This window comes from Apus apus, chromosome 16 (assembly GCF_020740795.1).
Source record: "Apus apus isolate bApuApu2 chromosome 16, bApuApu2.pri.cur, whole genome shotgun sequence".
Taxonomy (NCBI): domain Eukaryota; kingdom Metazoa; phylum Chordata; class Aves; order Apodiformes; family Apodidae; genus Apus; species Apus apus.
In genome coordinates this window covers 9030594-9054510 of record NC_067297.1, presented here as the reverse complement: position 1 = coordinate 9054510, position 23917 = coordinate 9030594, and the positions used below count along the sequence as shown (strand labels likewise).

Below are 23917 nucleotides of genomic sequence, written 5' to 3'. Positions count from 1 at the left end.
GTTCCCTTTCTCAAAAACTGACACGTGATTCCCCTTTTCTATTTCTTTACATTATTTTCAAACTACTGAACTAACACAAATTAGTTTTTAAAATCTTATCCCCTCCTGTTCTTAATAATTCAGTGGGAACATTATCAACACCTGGTGCTTTATTGTTCCTGAGTGTTATGGTCTCCTTTTGGCTCTTCTACAAATGGCTCAACTGGCTGGAAAATTGCTGCTCATTCGCCTTTATCCATTCCGCTATTAAAGAGATCATTAAAATACTCCCTCCATCTTTCTGTAATTGCACTCTTTGTGGCTAAGATTTCGCTTTTTGTCCTTTACCTGACTCATGCACTGGTCACATCCTTGTCTCAAATGCTGATATCCCAGGAAAATCATCTGAAGTTTTCTAATGACACTGCCACTTCAACTGCCCAGAGCCATTTTGGTGCCATAATTTTGGCTGAATCATTCACATTACCAGAAGACTTACAGAACTTACAAAATCCTTGCCACACATCAATGTTCAATTGCTTTCTTATGCTTTCCATAAACACCATTCATTTTTTTTTTCCTGGCTTTCTTTTTATTGTTTTCTCCTGCTCTGTTCTTTACTCCAAATGTTGCCCAGCTGGGTTAAAATTGTTGCACAACACTCAAGTGTGTTCCCACCTGTCTACTTGGTGTTCAGGTCTGAATTTTATTTCTAAAAGGTGAGTGTTACACTTGGAACTTCTCTCTTCATTAAAACAACTCAAGACTTCTCCATCAAAATAACTCAGTCATTATTTTTATAGAACAGCAATAACTCTTTGAGGCATTTAATTACTGGTAACTTCCACATGTTTATTTGCAAGGGATACAGTTGTCAACTTTAGATGTTAACTTTTCTAACCATCTTTTCTAGGGTGTGGAATAGCAGGTAGAACTGTGTGTGTCACAAGTACCTGAAAGCAGCATTATACATCACAAAGTTTACCCAGGTTCTGTAGTTCACTTTGAGATACTGTGGAAACCCCAAGTACTGATTTTGTTTTAATGACTGGATGAATAAAGAGGCCTCCAAGGAAGCTGCTAAACCCCTTCTCCAGTACACGGCAGCAGGTATTTCCAAATGCTGACACAAGCTATCCATCTCTTTTCCAGTGTTTGTGTGTTGCTTTTCTCACGCTGTTTTACACGCATAACTCATTTGTGTACAATGATGCCAGTAAGTCGTTCACACTGGAAAACCCCAGCAGCTCTTCCTGTGTTCACGGGCATCCAGCATCTCCCAGGGCAAATGCAGGGGATCAACTCCTGCTGTGCAAACCAAACGTTCCTTCGTACTTCTTGAAGAGTGACAAAAACAGCAATCCCGAGGCAGTAAATAAATAAATAATGAAAATTTTGGCCTGCGTTTCGCAATTGTAGGAAAAATTAAAAAAAAAGAAAAAAAATAATAATGAAAAAGCCTAATTTAGCAACCAGAAGTAACACCCACAGAAGAAGCCTGCTCAGCAGCCCAGCCCGCTCGGCTCCAGGCCCGCTCCCGCCCCGCGCGGCCTGAGGCGAATTCCCTCAGCTCCGCTCCCCGGGGGGACCGCCCGGCCCAGCGGCCGCTCCCGCCGAGCCCGCGGCGCGCGCTCCCCCCGGCGCTGCCCCCGCACGTCTCGCGCGGGCCCCGCGGGCCCCGCAGGCCGCGGACACCCCCGCCCGGCCCCGGGCGCTCCCCGGCCCGCCCCGCCGCCGCCCCGCCGCACTTTCGTCACAACCGCAGAGCCCCGCTCCTCGCCTTTAAACCGGGCGCAGTCAGGCAAGGCCGCGCTGCCCCGCCGGTATCGCGGAATATCGCCGCGCTGCCCCGCCGGTATCGCGGAATATCGCCGCGCTGCGTTTTCATCGCGATCTAACGGTCGCGCTGCCCGCACCCATCGCGAATCTGCGTCCGGGCAGCAGGCAGCTCAGCCTCTGCTCTCCCAGCGGAAGCGGAAGCCTCGCCATTTTGTTTCGGGTGATGGCGACTGTGGTGCTCTGGAGCTGGGGAGTTTAGCGCGGGCCTGGCCTTCTGGGGGACTCGCTTCTCGGACAGTCGTTGTTACTGCGAGTTTCCTCCTCCTCGCTGCATCCCCTGGTGATGTACGGAGGGGTCGGAGGTTCTCGACGGACTGCGGAAGAGGCAGGCCCACCGCCCCTAATGTTGTTGTCAGGCGGGGGAGCGGTCCCCGGGCCCCCCGGAGGAGGTGGAGGAGGAGGTGGAGGTGGGAATAGCCGTGTGGAGCTGCTGGTGTTCGGCTATGCCTGCAAGCTGTTTCGAGATGATGAGAAGGCTCAGTACCAGGAGCAGGGGCGACACCTTATTCCTTGGATGGGAGACCCCAAGATCATGATCGATAGGTCGGTGTAACACAACCCCCAGACTGCTGCGAGATCTCCTGTTATAGCCTCTTTTTGTTCCCCCCCCTTATGCTGTGGGCATGTGAGGGCGGGGGATGAGCAGAGGGCTCACTCTGGCAGATGTGTGGGGATCTTCTTCACTGACAGAGGTGGACGGCAGCTCTTTCTGGTAGAGTGCGTGGAGTGCTGCTTTTGTAACGCTGCAGGGTCATTCCCCCCGGCAGCAGGAACTTGGGGTTTCCCTTCCTGGCAGTGTTGGGACCTTCCCCTCCTTTTTACAGTCAGCGTCTGTTGGATCTTTCTGCTTCACATGTTAGGGTAGGGTTTACAGGGTGGAGTGGAGAGTGTTTCTTTTCAGTGCAAACCACAAACATAATCTTTTCTCACTTGGAAACCAAGGGAGCTTTACTGCATGGGAATACTTCTTATGGATTTTGTACCTTCTCTAGGTGAGAAGGTGTGGGGAGTGGAAAGGTGTTTATTCACCTTAGGGTAAATGGGATTTTCTCATTTCTCCTATGTAATCTAGCTGCAAGGCTGTTGCTGGGATACCCCAAAAGCAGTTCTTGGCCTAATTACGTTTTCCTTGTGTTGTGACTGACTGTATTAGGCAGAATGGCTTTGATTTTGGGTGCTTGCTTTTAAAATTTTTGTGTCAGTGGTGGCTTTGTTTGGTTGCATTGCAGTAGCTACAGGTTCATGGCCAGAGAGAGTAATATAATCTACTTTGATTTTGCTTCTGGTCTCTTAAATTGTTTCAGCAGTGCAGGATGGGATTTAGAAGTAAATTTATTCAGAATTAATTTTCTGAATATTTTCCTGGAGAGTGAGAAAGGGGGATGTCAGGTTTGGTATGTTTGAGTGGAGTTCTGAAAGAACAATTTTAAGAGTTATGGCTGACCCTGAAAGCCTCAGTGGGAAGGATTTTGGTTTGCAACAGGTCACGTGACATACTATGGATGTTTGTTCCCTCAATTTCATCATTATTTTGGTGCTACATGTTATTTTTCTTGTTTTGATTTAGCAGCTGTATTTGGCTTGCAAAATATCAGTAAGAGAAGGAATGTATTTTCATTTTCTTCCATTAGACTGGAGAGGAAAGTTATGGCCTTGCACTGTTTTGGCATTTATGCCACGAATTATGTTTATGACTGAAATTAATTTGGTAAATTTGAATAAACATGAAGACATGAAAAAACAACCATAGCTGTTTATAGCTGTGTTTAATTTCTGACTTAAATGATAGTAGAAGTGCTACGATGCACACTTCTAATCCAGATCGCTTCTGTGATAGATTTCATTAGCAGGTAGAGGCTGTTTCTGTGGTCCTGTGCTGCAGTAACCCAGCTTGCAGTCATTACAGAAATTGTTGGGAGCAAAAACTAAGTATGTGCATAAAATACCAAAAAATCCAAATAACATTTGTAAGTTAAGGTAGCTTGCAATTACTAATCTTATAAACTCCTTTGGAAGCTTAGGTTCTTTCTATCTCCAGCAGCAGAAAGTCTTCATTCTCACCATTTTGAGAAAAGCACGTTGCTATGAGAAGACAAGGGTTGAAGTTGACCTGTGGACAGAGCTTGATTAACCAGACCTACGTGTTTCATTAACTTGTTTTGCTACAAGCGCATTTACTTTCTTTGTTTTTGGTCTAGCAAGTTGGCACAAGTCAAGAGTTGTGTGTGGGAAGACACCTCAGCAGAGTCGAGTTTACTGTCACTTTACTTTTCAATCAGTTTCTCTTACTGAATGAACATTATCCCCATGCTCTTCCTGCAAATGAAATTGTTTTGCTGAGTAGAAAGGAACTGTACGTCCTTGATCTTTGCCGTTTTTGCGGCGAACCTCCTTAAATTGCATGTATATGTTGCTGTTCCTATGTATGTGTGTCTCTCTATCACATAACCCAGAACTTATTTCCTCAGCCAAATGGCTAGGGGCCGAGCCTAGCCATGATTTTACCTCCAATGGACGCAAGTTTCTATGGTGAAGATCTCTCCTGAGAGTTCGGGACTAGCAGAAAGAAGCGAGGAAATTTCGACCGTTTGGTTCTTACGGATAGGTATTTATGTACTCGGGTTTGTGTGAATGTAAGCTATTTGACTTTCCAGAAAAACGTATTTTGCAAGTGACATTGATTGGTTGGTTGAAGCACGTACGGTAAGAGCTGTTAAGGAAATGGATCCCACTTAAACTATTAAAGGATACCTTTGCCTTTAATTGTAATAATTTATTAGTTTCTCTGAGAGGACTTTAGACTATTAAACAAATTTTCGATATCTGGTGACAAATGATTAGCAAAATTAAACATAACTTCTAAAAGGAAGTATGCTTTAACATATAAGTTTGTTTGTTTGGTTGTTGTTTTTTTTTTTTCATTTTTAATGGGTAAGTATTTAAGTAGTCACATAAACCCAAGCCCTAAGTTTTTTGCATTGACCAGCTGTTTCATCTTGCAGGTACGATGGGCGTGGTCACCTGCATGACCTTTCTGAATATGATGCCGAATATTCCACGTGGAACAGAGATTATCAATTGTCTGAAGAGGAAGCTAGAATAGAAGCCCTCTGTGATGAAGAGAGGTATTTAGCCTTGCATACGGACTTGCTTGAGGAGGAGGCGAGGCAAGGTATTGCTCAAGGAAACTTCCTGAGTTTAGCATATGTTTAAATAAATAATTATGAAATTAAATTTACTCCTAATTTTATACTCTCTTTTTCTGATGTTATCTTGACAGTACCCAGTGGATTCGAAAAACGGGAGTCTTTGCGTATGTGAGAGGACCTCAGGATAGTTTAAATATAGATCCACACAGAAATTGCCCAGATTCTGAGGGCAGGCTGGGATTTGAGACCCAAAAAACCCCAAAATAAACACATTCTGCTTCTTTTTTAGTGTTGTGTAAATGAAATTCTGTGCTCTGGTATGCATAATTACAGTAGAATGTTTTAACCCGCAGCCTTTATCTCTTCAGGAAGAAATAAATGGTCAGCATACGTGCATGCTGTGCATTGCTAGTCAATATTTAATGACAGTTAAAATGATTAGGTGAAAACTTCTCATGTAAAAACTAAAGTAAGAAGTACTACTTTTTCTTTTTTCTTTTTCTTTTTTTTTTATTTTTTTAACAAATTAGCTTTAAAATACGTTCTAATGATTGATAATTGCATTTTTGTTCAAGAGGAGGAATACAAAAGACTGAGTGAAGCCTTGGCAGAGGATGGTACCTACAATGCAGTGGGATTCCGTTACGGCAGTGATTATTATGACCCTTCAGAACCCACTGAGGAGGAGGAGCATCAGCCTGCAAAACAAAGAGGTAAGGGGTACAAATAGTAAGGGTTAATTGAAAAGAAGAACATAGCACCTCTGTGTCTCTCACTTGCAGTTGAAGGCTGAAATTGTGTGTTTTATTAAAATGCAAGTAAGAAAATCTCAACATTTCAGCGAAGTCTTTATGGAACTGTTACTGAGTTTTTGCAAACTTTGCTTTTGAAGTGCTTAAGTGTTTTTCTGCTGCAGTGCAATCAATACTACAATATTACAAACATGGAATATGTATTTTTTCAAGTTTAGCTCTTGTCATCTTAATAGTTATGAAATGAGTCTGTCTTCAACACAGTGTGCCACTCTCTGTGATCTTCAAAAATGCAGAATTCAGGTTCTCATGTTCCCATCTTTAATTACCATAACTTTGCATTTTTAACACAAAGTCCTAAGGAAACTTTTAGGTGTTATTGAGCCTATTCTTTGGTAAAGTTAGAATTGCTTCATTAACCATTGGGTTGTCTAGCTACATATTGGTGGGCTATCATGGTATGAGATGTGATTTTTTTATTTTTTTTTTTTACTAAGGTGTGTGCTGCCATGCAGGATGATTTTAGGTGCTAAAGCTTATTTGGTGTTTTTTGCTGCTGTGTGTGAGAGATGGTGTTAGTGTCCATGCTGCTTGCATTCTCCCAAGGGTTTCTCTTGTACTTTCTGTACTGATGCTGAATTGCATTGTCTCTTCTGGGGTTAAATTCCTTAGTTTTATTCCCACCTAGATTCCATAACCAAATAATTTGTAAGTTCTCTTTATATACAGTTTTTGAGTGTTCCTTGTTGTAGGGATGTTTTTTTGATGTGTTGATCTGCATATATATAGGGATAAACCTACTTAAAAATTGGGTGTGGTAGAGAACAGGTCTGTGGTTTGGCTCCCCCATGTTTCTCTGCTGCACAGGGATTAAATAAATGCCCCCTCCCTATTGGTGATTAAAAAGAACATTTTAAGTAATGCTGGAGAACAAAGGGGCATTTTCTAGTAACACTTGGCAGTACTTGGAGAAAAAAGACTTGTAGCAGAAGTGAGGTAGAAATGTCAGTGTTATGTTTTGCTCTAATTGAACTGTGCAGACTTAATATATTGCTATATGGTAACAATATCCAATAATACAGGACTATACACTCTTAAAATTAATCATAGTAGAGTAAAATTCAGTATTGTAAGATGCAGATAACAGGAATGTGAATTACAGGCTATGGTAGTAGAGTGTTATCCAGAGCTGCTGCCAGAACCAGGCCTACCCTGCTTTGTCTCCTGCTTCTTCCTCCTTTCCTTGATGCTAACATTTCTGTGTGCCTTTGTGGTATTTAAACTGTTTTGAGTTCATTTAAAAAAAAAAACAAAAACCAACAACCCATCAGACAGCAACAAAAACGTTAACTCTGTTTCTTTCATGGGTAAGAGCTTGCGTACAGTAGTTGCTATGACATTTCATGCATGATTAGGCTATTCGGCTGTCTGTGTCCATAGTCAGGTTTTCATGCAGTTGGTGCTGTCTAATTTGTTAGGATAAAACTAGAATACATTTTTTCTTAAAGCTAGTAGAATAGATAATACTAAAAGTTACTTTAAAAAGTAAACTTTGCACTTAGTCTGCTTTCCAAATTTTTATAATAATCTATCTTCAGAGGAATGTTTGTGGTGTACCAAGTAACAGAATGTAGTACAAATTTGACTTTATAAAAGAATAATTTTGTAGATGAGTAGTTCATGTGATGAATCTGTTAAATATTTGGATCTGTAAAGCTTGATATAAGAGGGAAATGTGCCAACTTTGGACTGAACTCACAGATTAATGGCAGTGTTTATTTTGATCAATTATTAAGACAACTACTGGTTTTTCTGTATAGGGGATGAAAGTGGATTTTAGCCTCCCTGTTGCATTCCTGTACATCTTTCATTAGGGTTGGGAAACTAGTGAAAGTGCTTAGGTTTTTTTGCGTAGGCTGAAATGGTTGATTATCAGGGTACTGAATTCAGTTAGACCAGATGTATGGGTTACATGAGCTAAAGAGAGACTGGATGTCTAATATTTTAATCCGAGCTAGGAGAGGATTCACCTAGTGTGTTAAAATTGGATCCCTGTAATTTTGCATGAGTTTTATTGTGGTAAAAAAAAGGTAATATTCATGAAAATTAGTATTTTCTATTTGATTTGATCCATCTTCAGCGCTGTGGCCAGGGCTAAAGTTTATAGGGCATTATTCTTCCTGGTATTTCTATTAAGATATAACTTATGTAATCTTAAGCAAACTACACAGAACACACAGGAGAGGAACCTTATTTAAAAGTCTTCAGTGCAAATGATGGTTAAAATTTCATTTGAGAAATTCCTTGATTGCACACACTTTTAGATATACTTTATTTTGATTTTTGTTTTTTTAAAACTTTTTGGTACTTTGAAATGTTTTGTCCTATAGTATTTTATTCTGTTATGTCTTGTAGAAACAGCTCAGACAGAAAATGTAGAGGAAAATGAAGAACCTTTTGTTGCGCCTCCAGGACTGAATGTACCTTCTGATGTGGAACTGGTATGTGCATACATTTCATACAACCTACATTTCTGTCAGTTTTCAAGGACTTTATGGTGCTTTATTGATTTTTTTTTTTGTTTAGTATTTTTTTTTTCCCCATTAACTTCAGTGCGGTACATCTTAAATTATTCTAAAATAGTAGCTTAGTTTCAAATGTTCTTTCTTGAATTCCTGAGTTCTATCAATTCTCTTGAGTCTTCTTCACACTGACATCATTGCAGTGCTTATGCTAAGTGTGTTTAGTATCATTTTTTCATCTTATTCTAGATTATGCAGAGAAAAGGCAGTTGTTCTTGGAATGGGTGCTTACTGAGATGCCAAGGTTGATGTTTCAGATGTAAAGGTCCATTAAAAGACTGCTTCTGTTTGTGTTTGTTTTTTTCTAACTGAGTCTCAATCTGGAGGGAATATGAAGTAAGCAAATATAAAGACTTTGTTTAAAGACTAGCCTGTTCAAGGAGTGAAACAATAGTTTATTTGTAGCAAATTCTGAAATAACTTGAAAGTATTAGCATAGAGAAGTGCTTTCCTTCACAGAATTTGCTACCTAGTATACTGTAAACTTCATTGCAACATGTGTATTTTTCCTGAAGGGAGCTGAACCCTGGCCTGATTGACAAAAATTCTAACTATGAGGAGTTTCAATTTATTTCAAGTTTCATGAAAGATAATATCCTTTGTCCTAAACTATGGTCACAAAAGCGTTAATTTATATTTGGGCTGCCTTCTTAACTTGATAACCTTGACCAGTAAAGATTCAAAGCACTCTGCTAGAGTAACTAATAATGAACACAGGTATTTGTGTAAAAGCATTTTTCTACTTCATTAGGTTTTAATTGAAAATTTTCGTCCTGTTCTGTTTTTTATATGATAGAGAAGCTGCTTAACAAATCTAATGTGCAACCTCACTTGTTCTAGTTTTACTTTTCTTTCCAATCTTATAATACATTTCCTTAGTGAAGTGCTTGCAAACCTGCTTCTGAGTTCAGGGAAGATTTTTATACGTTATTGCCTTTAAATTACTAGTTATACTTAATTCTCAGGAAAAAGACTTTGAATTCTCAGTGAGAAGCTGGATAGTTAGCATTTGGATGCTGTTTCCAGAAAATAACTGCTGGTGAAAAAATGTTTGCTGGTTTGGATAGCTACTTTGCTTGAATTTTGTTCTGAAGCAGGAGATATATTTTATATGTAAGCTGTGGAATGCAGTGTGGTGTTACTGAAGTGATTTCTCAGTCCCTATAGAAGTCTAGTATATTCAGAGAAATAGAAGGCACATGTAGGCATATTTGGTTTTGATTTAAAAAAAAAAACAACCAAAATGTCTAGACAGCAGCTCTGAAAACAATATATGCTTGACTTTTGATTGGGAATTGTGAGAAAATTTTTTTTTAAGACTTAAGTTGTTGCTTCAGTTGTTATTCTCATCAAGTCATTCAGTTTTTCCATTGAATGCCTTTGTTCTGTATTTTTTAATTTAATTCCTGTGGAGGATGGAAGCCTGGAAAATTACTGTTTAACAAATATTTCTCAGTGTACACTGTTCCCATTAAAAAAAAAAAATACAAAAGCATCATAAATTCCATTGCTGTTCTGTTGTTCTGCAAGTGATGTGAAAAGGTGTACAGATACATTGCTGATTTGTGGAAGTGACAGAATGGTGGTTTAGGTCGCTCCTGAGTTTACTGCTAATTAACATCCAAGTTAAAAGACATGATACTTGCTCCTGGTCATGGCAGGTAAAGGACACTTGAAAACTTTGACTCATTTCGGGGAGGAAACTACAGTGTCTGGAAATAAGATAATATTTGAGAATCAGCTTCCTAACTTGGAGACTGTTCACAATCTGCGAGGTGCAGTTCCATAAAGATGGATATAAAGTGTCTCCTGTAATGCAGAGCAATCCAATGTGTAAATGTTACATGAAGCCTGAGCAGTTAGGCAGCACGGCTGCAAAAAAAGATCCAAAAGCTGTAGTGAGCTGTCGAGCACTGAGCGTATGACGACTTTGGCTGCAGCAGGAATGTCACTCTGGAACTTAAAGAGTGGTGTGGAGGGTGCAGGAGGTCTTCCACTGCTTAAAACTGTTAATGTCAGGGTTATGGCCAAGATGACTGGTTTGGCCCTTGCGTTTTAAGAAGTGCACAGATGCTATGGAATTGGATTGTAAGAGGACATTATCAGTTAAACTTAAGCAGAATGATGGAAAATCGTTTTGTTTTATCCAAATGAGAATACTCAGAGGTAACATAAGACTTAAAATTATTTTCCAGGCTTACAAAAGATGGGAGGTGTAGTTGCTTAACAGTAAGAGAGACTCACTCATGAAATTTTTTTAATTACAATACTAATTTAAAATTGGAGCAGAATATCTGACTACATGATAGCATGTCATTGGATTGTTTTTTCAATAAGGGTTTCCAGAAGGGTTTTTTCTCTGCTCTGGCAAGTACTCTTACTGTCAGAAATTTTAACACTTCTCACATTAAATGTTCAGGTTTTTTATTAATTGTAATAGCATACTAGAGTATGTTTATGATATCCACATCTGTGTGTGCCATTTGATGTTTTTTAACTCATGTGGTGTTAGTAATGATTACTGATATTCATAGTGCCCGTTTTCCAGAGCTTATAGTGGTATCAGTTTCAATTTCAAGACCAGTTAGTAATTTTGATCTCCCTTGCTGATTTGCAACTTTGTTTATAAACCTCTTCATCTTCAATGTATTTTATATTTCTTCATAAGAGCTGCAGGAAAAGAGAAACTTGATGTATGATTAAGTAGTGAAACCATCTATGCACAAAATGTTATCAATTTGTTGAGAACTTCATAGCCTCTAATTAAATTTATCTTTGGTAGTGTTTTAGAGGGACAAGTACAACTTGAAACAACTAGTTATATTCCTTTCTGAGCATGTTGTTCTGGTAAAGGATCCCACTGTGTGAAAATAATTTTCAAGAATGTGTTGTTTGATCACATTCAGACTTTTTCCCCTAAATAAAGCATGTCTTGTGTGCTTCCAATCTTCTGAAAAGGGCTTTCTGAGGTTTACGACATGCTTCTGTAGCTAGACTAATAAAAATGCAAAGCTGAAGTGAATCATTAATGTGACACTTCAGTCTTTATAGGCACACAGAGTATGTGTTTCTACAGTTTATTGAGCACAGGACAAAACAGCTGAGTATGAAATTAAAGACAGTGAATAGTAAAGTTCATTCATTGTTTAACTATATTCTTGTTCTTTTCACTTACTGGGTTTAATATGGCAGTTCTCCTTATATGGGATTTCAAGAGTAGAATTGCATGGATGGTGCTTAACTTTATTAATTTTCCTTCAATTGTTAAATTGTTCAATGACTCTTTATGGGATCATGACAGCACACAGGAATTGCAATTCCTGTGTTGGTCTTAAGACACAATGTGTTCCTTGCAAGCAAATTAATAACAGGCTTTTCTAGTTGGGAACAGTATTTGCTCATTCAGTGATACCAGAATAAAGAACAGCTGTTGAGAAGAAGACCATACATGTTGAGTCTTCAGAGCACCTTGAGGTATTGTAAGATAGGGCCACTTGAAGTTGGCACTGCCATGATGGAGAACACATCTGTCTCCTGTTTTGTGCCAGCAGAAGAGTTTACATGATTATGGAGTGTATCTGGCTTAAAAGATTAATTTTTTTTTTTTTTTTTTTTTTGTTACATCAAACTCATCAGGATTTATTCCCCTTTTCAGATTGGTGTGCAATGGCAAAAATAGTTTTGGTGATAAAAGGAGAGGATCTTGTAAAAGGAAATGAATGAGCAACAAGGGAGTATTTGGACCACTTGGGCTTTCTTGGCGCTGATAATGCTTTCACTACTTGAAAGCCATCATGAAATGGACTTGCTAGAGAAAGCTATGGAGAAGGGCAGGGAACTACTGCTTTTTCTAGTTCCCTCTGGAGTTCTGTCACACTTTAAAAGCTGCTTATAAAAACACAACTATATGTTATTTCACTCCCACAGCCACCAACAGCAAAAATGCATGCGATTATAGAACGAACTGCAAACTTTGTCTGCAAGCAGGGAGCACAGTTTGAGATCATGCTGAAAGCCAAGCAAGCACGCAACTCCCAGTTTGACTTCTTGCGATTTGATCACTACCTCAATCCCTACTACAAATTCATTCAGAAGGCCATGAAGGAGGGACGATACGCTGCTCCTTCGGAGAGTAAAGCGGACGAGAAAAAACGTAAGTTGTTGCATGGCAATGTTACCCTGCTGCTGAGATTAATGTTACGTTTCCAAATTTTGCTTAAATTGGAGATTTTTCAAAGAAAATACTCTTTTGGGAGACTTTCGGGTACATGAGCTGCAATGTTCTTGAAGCTTCTAAAAACACTTTTGTAGCTCTAATTCACTGGAAAGTTGATCTGTGCACTTATGTTGTAGTTCAGTTGATGGCTGGCAGTATCTTCTTGTATCTGTGTTTTTGCAAATAAGCTTATCCCAAACCATCTTTTTCTCCCAGTGCAAATCCATAGCAAGCCCAAATAAAATTTGCTTTTGTTTAGACTCAAGAGTCAAATCTGAAGAAGAAGATGATGATGATGACGATGATGATGGAAATTATCTGCATCCGAGTCTCTTTGCATCTAAAAAATGCAGTAGGCTTGAAGAACTCATGAAGGTACTTGACCCTATTAAGGTTACTTTCTACCATGTAAAACATCTGATTCATGAGCACAAAAATTCTAATATGCATGTTTTAAGATCTTTTGTTAACAAAGATTTTTTTTTTCTAGATTGTATCTTAGTAATTTAGGTCTGATTGTGGTTAACTTTCAAGTTACCTTTTCTCTAGTACGTAAATTGTTATTTTTCCATTTGTAAGGAATTATATTTCTATTTTTGATGCCCTCTGGTATTGAGGGCATCACTCAGGAATTTATCCCATAGAACCTGTATTGAAGCTGAAAAGATTGAGATATTTAATGCCTTCTGTATATAAGCTGAGAGAGAATGTTTTCCTTTTAGCTTTTAGTAGATAAAATGTTGACATGAAATAATTGTTTCACCAGAATGTACTACTCATTACATGTAAATTTTGCTGGATGCATTAGTTAGTTTTGTTTTCTGAGTTTGTTCAGTGAGAGAATAATGGGAATAACAGATGGTTGTATATCTTTGAGGCTTCCAGAGGAATGGCAGTGGTGCTGTCTGATATGTAGAGAAGTCAGGTTTTGTGTCTTATCTCAGCCTTGTCAGTAAATGAGTGAGAGTAATACCCATATATTTTTTTATGTCATGGATTTCTCTTCACATTAAAATAATTTTTTTTCCTCACTAGTTTTCAAAAACTCGATTGTGATTTGAGAGCTACAAAAACAGTAGCTTCATTGTTTGGACAGTATTATTGATGGTTGTCTATTAACTGCAATAAATTTGCTTTCTAGATTAGGTTGATGCTATCCTACTTGGAGTATGTGCTTCAAATGTTAATATTTTTTTTTATTCTCAAATTTTTTTCAGCCTTTGAAGGTGGTGGACCCTGATCATCCACTTGCAGCACTTGTGCGCAAAGCACAATCAGATAATAACTCATCTACACCACAGTCAACAGATGGGGCAGCTGTACAGACATCACAAGCAGAATATTCTTCTGATTGTAAGTGTATTGTCATTAGGCAGCTTCTGGTGTATCTTGATGAATTGTATGTGGATGCTGGTGGGAAGAAATCTGTTAGCTTCATACTTGATCATTTATACTGATATGTACTCTTTTTCAATCTACTCCATCTTTGCAATTGGTGATGAAGTCCTTGGTTTTTTTAATAAAGTTGTTGCAAATAGGTATGACTGTAATGATCTGAGTTGATTTTGATGCATTTAGGAACAGGCCCCCCCATAGGATTACAGATGTTGTCAGAGTGTCATAAATGGAGAGTGATATGCATGGAAGATTTTTATTTTAAACTGAACCTTAAGAGAGTCTTAATAAAACTGAAACCAGAATAAGTATCTTTGTAGAAAAAATGCTCATCAGTTTTCTGATTACTTTTGTGTCAGGCTTGAATCTGAATGTATATGATAGAAACTGGGAGAGTCTGCAACTCCCTGCATTTAAAACTTAACAGATCTTTATTCTACTCTCCTGATATATTAATTATTCTGTGAAGAAAGTAAATACTGCCACACAAGAATATTTATTAAACTTTTAAGAGGATAATTCATTATAATTTAATACATTGATTAAACTTTGCCTCCAGAAATGTAAACTTTTACTGTAAATCCTTTGAAGTATTTTACCTGAATGCTTTCTGCTTATACACCTTTCTGCAAAAAATCTTTAGATTTACAAGAAGTAACTGTCATTTAAAATGGTTGGACTTGATGATCTTAAAGGTCTTTTCCAACCAGAATGATTCTGTGATGCTCTAATTTTTTTTTGTTTTACACAAGAAATTAGATGCCATTTAATAGTGTGTCATGTGAATCTGGATTCTCAGTGTGTTTGCACTGATGCAATAATGTGGTTTTTTTATTGGGTGTTTTTCTTCTAATCTGAATGTTGTTCTTAAATGTCTTTTTATAGCTACTGTGGCAGCCATGTATTATAGTTACTACATGCTACCTGATGGAACCTATTGCCTCGCTCCTCCACCTCCAGGAATAGATGTTGCCACATACTACAGCGCGTTGCCTGCAGGGGTGACTGTATCAAGCACGACAGGAGTAGCAACAGTACCTCCACCCCCTGGTACTACACCCCCACCTCCCCCGGACACAACTGATAGCAGCAGTGGATTAACTTCTACCACAACATCTACAAGGTACCTCATATTGATTTGCTTGTTGGTTGGAGGGGTCTCTTTCATTTATCTTTCCTTCAATATGAAGTATTTTGTAAGGGTTCTATTGTTAGTGATTCCTCAGTAACATTTGCTAGAGTTTATACAGCTTTGATTAATTCCAGTTTGGTCTTTCATATCATACATGGTGATTGTTACTCAGCTACTATGAAGTTTTTGCATGATGGAAAATTAAATTATTTTAACTGTATAATGAACCCAGAGGGGAAACCTCTTTGTAGTCTGTTTTTTGGTTAAAGCAAGAATCGGAAGGATATTTATGTTCTACTTCTAAAAATGCTCTACTTTCATGTTTTCAGCACAATTGCTCCAGTGGTTGCCATTATACCTCCACCCCCAGATATCCAGCCTGTTATTGACAAACTGGCTGAGTATGTTGCTAGGAATGGGATAAAATTCGAAACTAGTGTTCGTGCCAAGAACGATCTCAGGTAAGATAAAGCATTATTTGAACTTCTAGTTTAAGAGTTGAGGTTTTAATTTTTAAGTATATTACCAGGACGTGTGGGTCTCAAGATTTTAAACTTTTTTTTAATTGAAATTCAGAGACCAACTTAAAGGTAGTGCCAAAGCATTATTGCCTGAATCCTCAAAACAACCAACCCATCAAAGGCATCTCTAGAGAGCATGCTCTCAGTGTGTGTCCTCTGCAAGTTTAGACATAAGTTACGGTGCTTCTAAACATCAACTAGTGTTCCTTTTGCTGGAGAAAATTAGATGGCAAAGAATTGTTGGTCTTTACTGTGTTCATGTGCATTTTCACATACCCAGTTTTGTTTTAACAGATTTGAGTTCCTACAGCCATGGCACCAGTATAATGCTTATTATGAATTTAAAAAACAGTTCTTCCTTCAAAAAGAGAAAAGTGACAACTGCCAGGTACATGTGTGTTTGTATATATGTGTGTATATATATATAAAATGCAATGTAAATTAGAAGTGGACTTGCTTATCTGTTTTTTCACCATGAGACACCTTAAAAACATAACACTGAATTATGGAGAAATTGTTCAGCAAAGGATGTCAATACTTTTCGTTTGTTTCTTTTTAGTTTTGTATAGCATTTAAATAAGACTATATGAGGTGGTGTAATGTTTAGTTCTTTCTTTTTAGTATAAGCAGCCACTCAGTGTGGTCATAATATCAAATGACAACATGAAAGTCTTTTGGCTTCCTACACAAGGGAGGTTTAAACCTTTGTAGGATTGAGATTAATGTTCTGTTGTCAGAAAGGTTAGGTATAGCTTTGTAACAACCATGTCTTCTTGTATACCTCATGGTTTTTTGTAGAACAGTAGCTAGACTGCTTTTCTGACATGATTTTTTCTGAGGGAAGTTTTGTTAAAGAAGAGTTCTGTCATGATTGATTGAAACAATATTGGAGCTTCAGAATCTCACATCAGTTTCCTGCTCATTTTGCTACTTGTAGTCCATGTTATTAGAAGATGATACCCAGGCTTGGAATCCTTGTTTCTTTCTAACTGTTCTCACGTTAGCTAATCTCATTAGATTGTTCTCTTACTGAAAAGAAAATTGCAAATAGTATCAGAAATACGTTATCTGATGTTAACTTTTCATGGGAAAGAGCTATTTTTTTTTTAGGCCCTATGTCATTTGTCATCTCAAGGCTTAGATTGGGGAGCCTTAAACTGAAGAAGGTAGGCCTGTGGGTAAACTCCTCCAAATCACATTCTGGAAAATGAAGAAATTCAATATTAGTTGCTGTTTGAAACAGTGTTTCTAATATTTTGTTTTAATAGTGAAAAATATGTTGAAAACACTATTTTTAAAGATAAGATGTGGTACATATGATCTTTATTCAGTTGATAAATTAGACAAAATTGTCCTATACCACAATGCTAAATGTTATTCTAGAATTTATTGGCAAACCAGTGGGATGAATTAATAATAATTCCTTAATAAGGATTTATTAACATTTGGGGGGAAATTGTACACTAACCAAAGTGCAATGCTAAAACATTCATTTTAAGTGTTCAAATGAGTACAGCTAAGAAGCAGGCAGAAACTAGTTGAAGTCCCTTGAGGCCCTGTATAGCAATGCATATTTCCTGCTGCATGGTTTTGTAGATAATGCCATTCTCTTTAATTTTTTAGAATAATTATTTCAATGTTATCTTTATGCTTTACTGATGTACGTATAGGCAACTAAGGCAGTTGATTGTTCTCCTTTTGGCCATTAAAGTTAATAAGGAATTCTGCTGCTGGCTTCATAAATACAGGATGCAGTCCTTGATGTCCTTGTGCTTTTCCCCTTCGAGGATTTTCAGGAATGAGTTCTGTTGGTCAGGGAATGGCTGCAGGGAGCAATGAAAGGTTCTCTTCAGTACCTGTTATTTCAACATTAAGTGTACTTAACAGCAGCCAGTGAAAAGCAACCAAACTATTTATTGAGAGAGGCTCATTTAAGTGTTAAGTCATAGCCTGACTCACCATATAAACATTTTTAATGTTCCACAATATCCATCTTAATTTTTTTATGCTGAGTTTAGAGGTCGTCCTCAGTGATTCAGTTATGTAATAGAACCAGTTATGCTTTACTCTCTTGAAAATCTCAGCACATCAGTACTGTATCAGTTTTATGTCACAAAAATACATTGATAGGCCCTGTAAAACTTGATCTTGTAAAGAAGGCATCATGCAATTTTATGTTAGGAGAACAGGTCGTAAGCTTTTGTTTTGTTGCTCTGAATTAACTTTAATGGATTTTTTCCTGGACCATGGAGATCAAGGCCTAAAATATTATCTTTTGAAAAAGAGAAGTATATGCTTTTAGGATCTAATTTTTAAAATATTATTTTTTAAAAACAGTTGTTGGCAAAAGTGTACCAGCTGAGGAGCACTTTCTTCACTTAAAACATACTCTTCACTTAGAACATATTCTTACTGTAGGTCTGTACTGTGGCCTGTGAGTTTACACAAAGCAGTGCATGATTTATAAGAAGCAGACGTTGGTTACAAGTGCTTATTGATATAAAATTAGTTGTTACATGATTAGCTGATAATGTGATTTTTGAAATGGCTAGCAAAATAGCAGCTCCACAGACATTGCATGATTTTTTTCATGAACTACCTAGTTAATAAGTTTGCACATTTCTTTTTAAAAGGGAGTACCTTCATCTGAAGATGTTCCATCAGATACCACTGGTGATACACAAAGTGAGACTCAGTTTGCAGATGAACATGCACCTGAAGATGGATCTGAGCCGAGTGCTAAGGGAGTTCCAGGAACTAAAAAGGATGTTCCTGCTTCTAAAGCTGTCAGTGATGGCAAACTGGTGAAAGGTAGGTTAGCATGATTTGTTGGGCATAAAAATTTTTCTTAGCATAATTTTTAACTAAAAAAAAGGTGCAGGAGAGGCAGGGGGCAAAGTAGGGAAAGGAATTTCATCATGTGGAAAGTGTCTTCACTGGAAGCATCAAAAAAAAGACTCAGGTAAGTAATTTGATAGCTTTCAAATTTCGCTTCTCAGTCTTCTCAGACTATCAAGTATTTATGGTCTGACAGAATAAATTGGTTTATTTCAATTTTTTTGCCAAGTCAAAGGCTTTCATCAGTGACCTCAGGGGAATCTTATTTTTGGCGTTTACAATTTGACAGTTACAAGCTTTGGGTGAGAAAGAAGTTATTCCTTCTGAATAAAAGCAGTGGTCTTATTGGCATGTGGGGGAAGCACACTGGGCTTGTTACTCAGTTGCTCAGACTTCCTGTGTTGGATGTTAATCGTGCTGGAATAAAAGACCCTTTTTTGGTGTAAATGGAATATTTTTCCTCTTGCAGTTGTAGCAGCAGAGGAGCAAAAAGGGAGGATCTCTTGGAAGCCAGAGTCACTTAACACATTATTAGTGTCCTGAGTTGGAGGAGTGATACCTGGGAAGGATTTCCAGGCCTATCAGGAAAAGAGATCTTAACATTTCTTCTTTTCAGTAAAAACTAGAAACTTAAATATTTTAAATAGAAATGAAAGCCACTGAAAAAAAAAATTAACAGGAAAAATGCTCTTGACCTGTGTTCCCATGGATGGATACTGCCTTCCTGCCACTTCATTGGCTTTCTTGATTGGTGATAAGCTTATCTACTCCTTATGGTTCCTTTGGAATTCGTGTCTCTTCCTGTTCCTCACTGGAATTTCTTTCCCTCCATGGGCTAGAACCTCCTAGCTCTTTGCTGTAGTTGTCTGACTGTCCATACTCTGAAGTTTCTTCTCTGGGCAGGTTAAGTAGGTTCCCCAGGGAAGAAGCAATCTTCCCTGTCTTCAAAGATGCCCTTTAAGAGAATGTAGTATATGACATAAGATTATGTTGTTTCTTGTTGTGTTATAAATAAATGGCAAACTGGAACCCATACTTTAATAATAAAAATCTGCCCAAATTTTGATGATGGAATGTAACCAGTGAGTCTTTTCATGACAATCCTATTCCTATAAACTTTCATTTCCTCTAATATGGTACAAATCCCAGTTTCTTGTAACCTAAATACAGTACGTTTCTGCAAGACAAATATAACATCCACACTAGATTTTTATTCTGCCTCTGATGGAGTAAAATCCTATTGTAAGATTTGTGTTGTCATACAAAAAAGCTGGAAAATTCCTATTACACTAGCTCTTCTATTGGAATTCTTGAGTTCTTTATTTCTGAGCCTATTTCCTTACCCCAAAATCACAAGAAGCGAAGCTTATATTTTACAAACGTTGGTATGTAATTTAATTACTGTATGTAAATTTCCCTAACTAAAATCTTATAGGATATATATTTGCAAAATGCATCTGAGAAAGATAAATGTTGCAGCAGACCATATGGTAATATATTGTGTTGCTTGAGATTTGTGAGAAATTCCCTTCTTTATTTTTAGAAGTTGCCTTTTCAGTGAATGGTTTAGAAATTAATTCTGTGTTTTTTCCAGAAAATGGTTCTCAAAAAACATTCCGATGAAAATTCTGTGAGGCAAAAGGCTGAGTTCAGACTTAAATATAGTTGTATATTAGCTATGCTTAATATTTTTTGAAGGTCCATTAATGCAACCTAACTTGAAATAATACACAGTTTCATTTTTACTGTGGTATTCCATGTTTTTTACAGACATTCCTTTTCCTTTGAGTGTGCTGGCATGTGTGTATTGGGCTGTCTTTTTGTGTTGGAGTAGCAGGGGCTCCAGAAATCTTGCTACAGTAAGAGAAGCAAAGACATTTGGGGAACAGTACTTAGCTTCTGCATTTATATCTCCTGTAATGAAATGTTGTTAACTCCCCAAAGCAATTAATTTTCATATAGATGGAATTAAGCCTTTAAATACTGTTCTGTGAGCCTGCCAAATGCTATTGTTGTGCAAACTGTCAATTTAGTATGAAGGAAGCATTAGGGACCAGATCATACTGGAGTGTGTCAGGAGCCTGAGCACAGAGTGTTTTCATCTTAAGCCTGGAAGAGTGGACTGTTCATTTGGGAAAAGAAGTAGTACTGAAACAAAAATGTATTTGGGACAGAACATGAAATTGTTTATTTCATCTCAGGAAATGGAATTCCTGAAATGGTTTAGAATACCTTTCTTTTTCCCTGCTGCCACTTAAGCATGAGCAAAACTTTGAGATCTTCACAAGGCAAATGGAGTTTTCAACATTTGGGTGTGGTTTTTTTTTTTTGAGGTGAAAAAAAACCAAAACACAAAAAAAGAAAAAATGATTGTGTTGTCCTTTTCCCCAAAATAATTAGCATAACATAAGAATGATACAAGTTTGTGGGTTTTCTTTGGGTTTTTTTATGGTGCATGAGTAATGGATGAAGTCAAGAAATTCCAGCTGCTTTCTACTGTTGTCTAATGATGTGTAAAATCTTACCCATTCATTCACAGCATCATTTGCTCCAATAAGCTTTGCAATCAAGGCCAAAGAAAATGACCTTCTTCCTTTGGAGAAAAACCGTGTGAAATTAGATGATGACAGTGATGAGGAAGAAGAAGAGGGCAAGGAGGGCCAAGAGAATGCTAGTAGTGCTTCAAACCACACTCCAGCTGTTGCCACTCCTTGTCCTGCTGCTGAAGAGAAAAAACCTCAACTTACGCAGGAAGAGTTGGAAGCTAAACAAGGTATCCCACGTTACACTGAAAACAACACAAAAGATTGAGTACTTCAGGCAAATTACAAAACTGTCGTGTGCATAAGTGTGATTTTTTAGGTATTTGAGTCTTCTCTAAGCCATGCTAACAGGAAGCAGAATTCTTTTCCCAGAGTTTCCTGCTTATTATTAAGAATAAAATCTTAATTGGTTGCTCAGCTAAAATGAAACTTGTAACACACTGGAGTTGAGTACCTTGCCCTAGTGCATGATCTTTCTGAATTTTATTTTGTTTTTCCATTACAACATCTGAGTAAAACACTAAACTTCTAGTTTCCAGATTGCATTAAGAGAGCCCGGAAAAGCCGTGTCCGATTCTCATTTTCTTCAGAGAACAATTGAAATGCTTCAAGCTATTTTTTTGTTATATAGCACTGACATATAGACTAATATCACCTTGCTGATGGTTTGTTAGTCTTATAATGCAGTGCCATTAAGTCTTTGTATAGGTTTTTCCTGCTACTGTGTTTATGTATGTAATGATCTTTTAGAGGCATCAAATTTCCCGTTTGTCCCCAAGGCTGTTTCACAGCAGAGTGTTTAATAAAGTGGAGATGCTGTTAGTGTTTACCAGCTGAAAACTTAATATTTCTCTTACAACTATGAGTATGCTACAGTCATTTAATTTTTCATACTCAAAATGGTTTCGTTTTGCTCCTATGTTGTAGTTCCTCTGTAAACTTTAGTAGCACAAAGTATGCTGTGGTGATCCTTCTAAAGCAAACAAGAAATATTTGTTATGATAATAACCATTGAAGTGTAAAACATGTTTGGAAAAAGTTCTATGTTTTAAAAATGCTGCAATGGAACAAAAAAACTAGTCGTATTGTACATGGACAGAACACAAAAGTGGAAGTGTAAGATGAAAAAAAATGAGATAAAATATCCATTAGGTACATAGCTAAGTAAATTGTCTTTCTGTAATCACATAGCAGGAATTGTTGGTTGTAACAAGCGTGCAATAGTGGCTGAAAATTTCTGCTGCAGCCCTTTGTGTAAATATTTTAAGATGTATGTAAATAGGGCTGGAAATGTGAAGATCAGAGAGAGAGCAAAATGGAGAGTTTGCATTGCTTTAACAAGTACAAGAAAAAGCTTCTGCATTTACAGTGCTACTTTTTTAGATAGCTCTTGTAAATAGAAAAGGACAAGTCCGCTGAATTATCAGATTGGATTTTCATTTCATTTTCCTTATGCTTAAAAACTTCTACTTCACCTGTTCTGCTTTTCATTAAGCAAATGTTGTATCTCTGATTTAAGATATTTTGCAATTCGTAATTTCAAGCTTATGCATCCTTATTGTCTTTGAATGGATGTATTAGAAAGATTTGAGAATGGTTGGAGGGGCTGGTTGCTTGGTTGTGTTGGAATGTGTGTTTATTTCAAGGAAGCTGAAGTTCCCCAAGCATGACCGACTCTGTGCTTAATTGTCTTTCCCAGCAAAGCAGAAACTAGAGGATAGATTAGCAGCTGCAGCAAGAGAGAAGCTTGCACAGGCCTCCAAAGAATCAAAAGAAAAGCAGCTACAAGCAGAGCGCAAAAGGAAAGCTGCACTGTTCTTGCAGACCCTGAAAAACCCTCTGGCAGAGGCAGAAGCGGAGAAAGTGGAAGATAATTCCTTCAGTAACGAGGTAAGCAGGAAATAAATTTCTTGTTGCCATAAAGCTAGCAGGAAACTTCCCTATAGCATTTGAATCTGACAGTGTGTGATGAAGTTGAATGAAGGGAGAGCTTTTCTAAATGGGGAGAAATCTCGATTTTAAACACTATTAAATTTTTTTTTTTGTTCTCTTACAAGTGTCTCTTGTCTTATTAAAGAAATTATAGACAAATGTGGTGTGTAATTGAGAGGTCAGTTAGCCAGTTACAGAAAGGAAAATGAACTAGCAAGTTTAACTCTCTGCTAGTGGTCCATGCATTCAAATGCTACCTTTCAAGCATATTGTGGTATCTGTTTTTATATGTACTTACTCAATGTGTATTTTGGTGCGAGTAGACATCTTGAAGTTCAGAAATTATTCGTGGGCAACAAGACTCATTTTGCACCTGTTCTGTCATGAAACTGAGATGCATAGTGAACTGATCTATGTGATTCAAGGTTTCTATCTGGGACATCCTGAATCAAGAAAATAAATACATAGGGGGGACAAAACTAGGTGATATAATGGTTGCTTTTAATCACATTGTGCTAGTTGAGTATTTAATGTAAACTCCTTAAAACCTTAGAATGCTAGGATGTTTTAGGCCCAAGTTTAGTATGGGAGTTATAAAAAATTTTCATTTTGTTTTGTTATAAGGATGTGATTTTAAAAGTAAAGCTAAATTTACAGACAGTGGTACAAAATTCAAACAAACACATGTATGCATGGTATTCACCAGGTATAGTCAATGAAGAGTCAAAACAAAAAGCAGTGAAATTATTGAGAGGGCTTATTACTCTGCTAGCTGTCATCCAGAGAACTGGCAGCAAGTGCATTGTCTGTACCTTGTTGATCATAAAATGACCTAATCCATTGGGTTTGTTCAGCAGAATCTCTTATTTTTGAAAGCAGAAGTATCTTTCTGCAGCAAATCAATTTGGAGTGTTAGTATTCCTGCACCTCTTTCAAAGGACAATTTTTGATTCAAACCCTCTGCTTCTTTCTGAAGATCTGCAACAGGCAGAACTATTACCAGTCAGGCTGTTGATGAGTAGTTGCAATAAAACATATT

The 23917-nt window shown here is 37.6% G+C and overlaps 1 protein-coding gene across 3 annotated transcripts in view; it reads left to right on the top strand.

Moving 5' to 3' along the window:
- Positions 1–1978: 1978 nt before the first annotated feature.
- SFSWAP (splicing factor SWAP) overlaps positions 1979–23917 on the top strand; it is a 39336-nt gene continuing 17397 nt past the window's right edge. The window contains exons 1-13 of one of the 3 annotated variants that reach the window (XM_051633779.1): positions 1979–2361; positions 4821–4990; positions 5543–5680; positions 8135–8220; positions 12229–12454; positions 12777–12892; positions 13735–13870; positions 14798–15035; positions 15374–15505; positions 15860–15953; positions 18199–18376; positions 20943–21176; positions 22646–22836. In XM_051633779.1, coding sequence (XP_051489739.1) covers positions 2102–2361; positions 4821–4990; positions 5543–5680; positions 8135–8220; positions 12229–12454; positions 12777–12892; positions 13735–13870; positions 14798–15035; positions 15374–15505; positions 15860–15953; positions 18199–18376; positions 20943–21176; positions 22646–22836 — 2199 coding nt within the window. In that variant the 5' untranslated portion in view covers positions 1979–2101. Of the gene's footprint in view, positions 4991–5542; positions 5681–8134; positions 8221–12228; positions 12455–12776; positions 12893–13734; positions 13871–14797; positions 15036–15373; positions 15506–15859; positions 15954–18198; positions 18377–20942; positions 21177–22645; positions 22837–23917 lie in introns of all 3 variants that reach the window. The other 2 variants (XM_051633781.1, XM_051633782.1) reach the window with 2 other exon arrangements.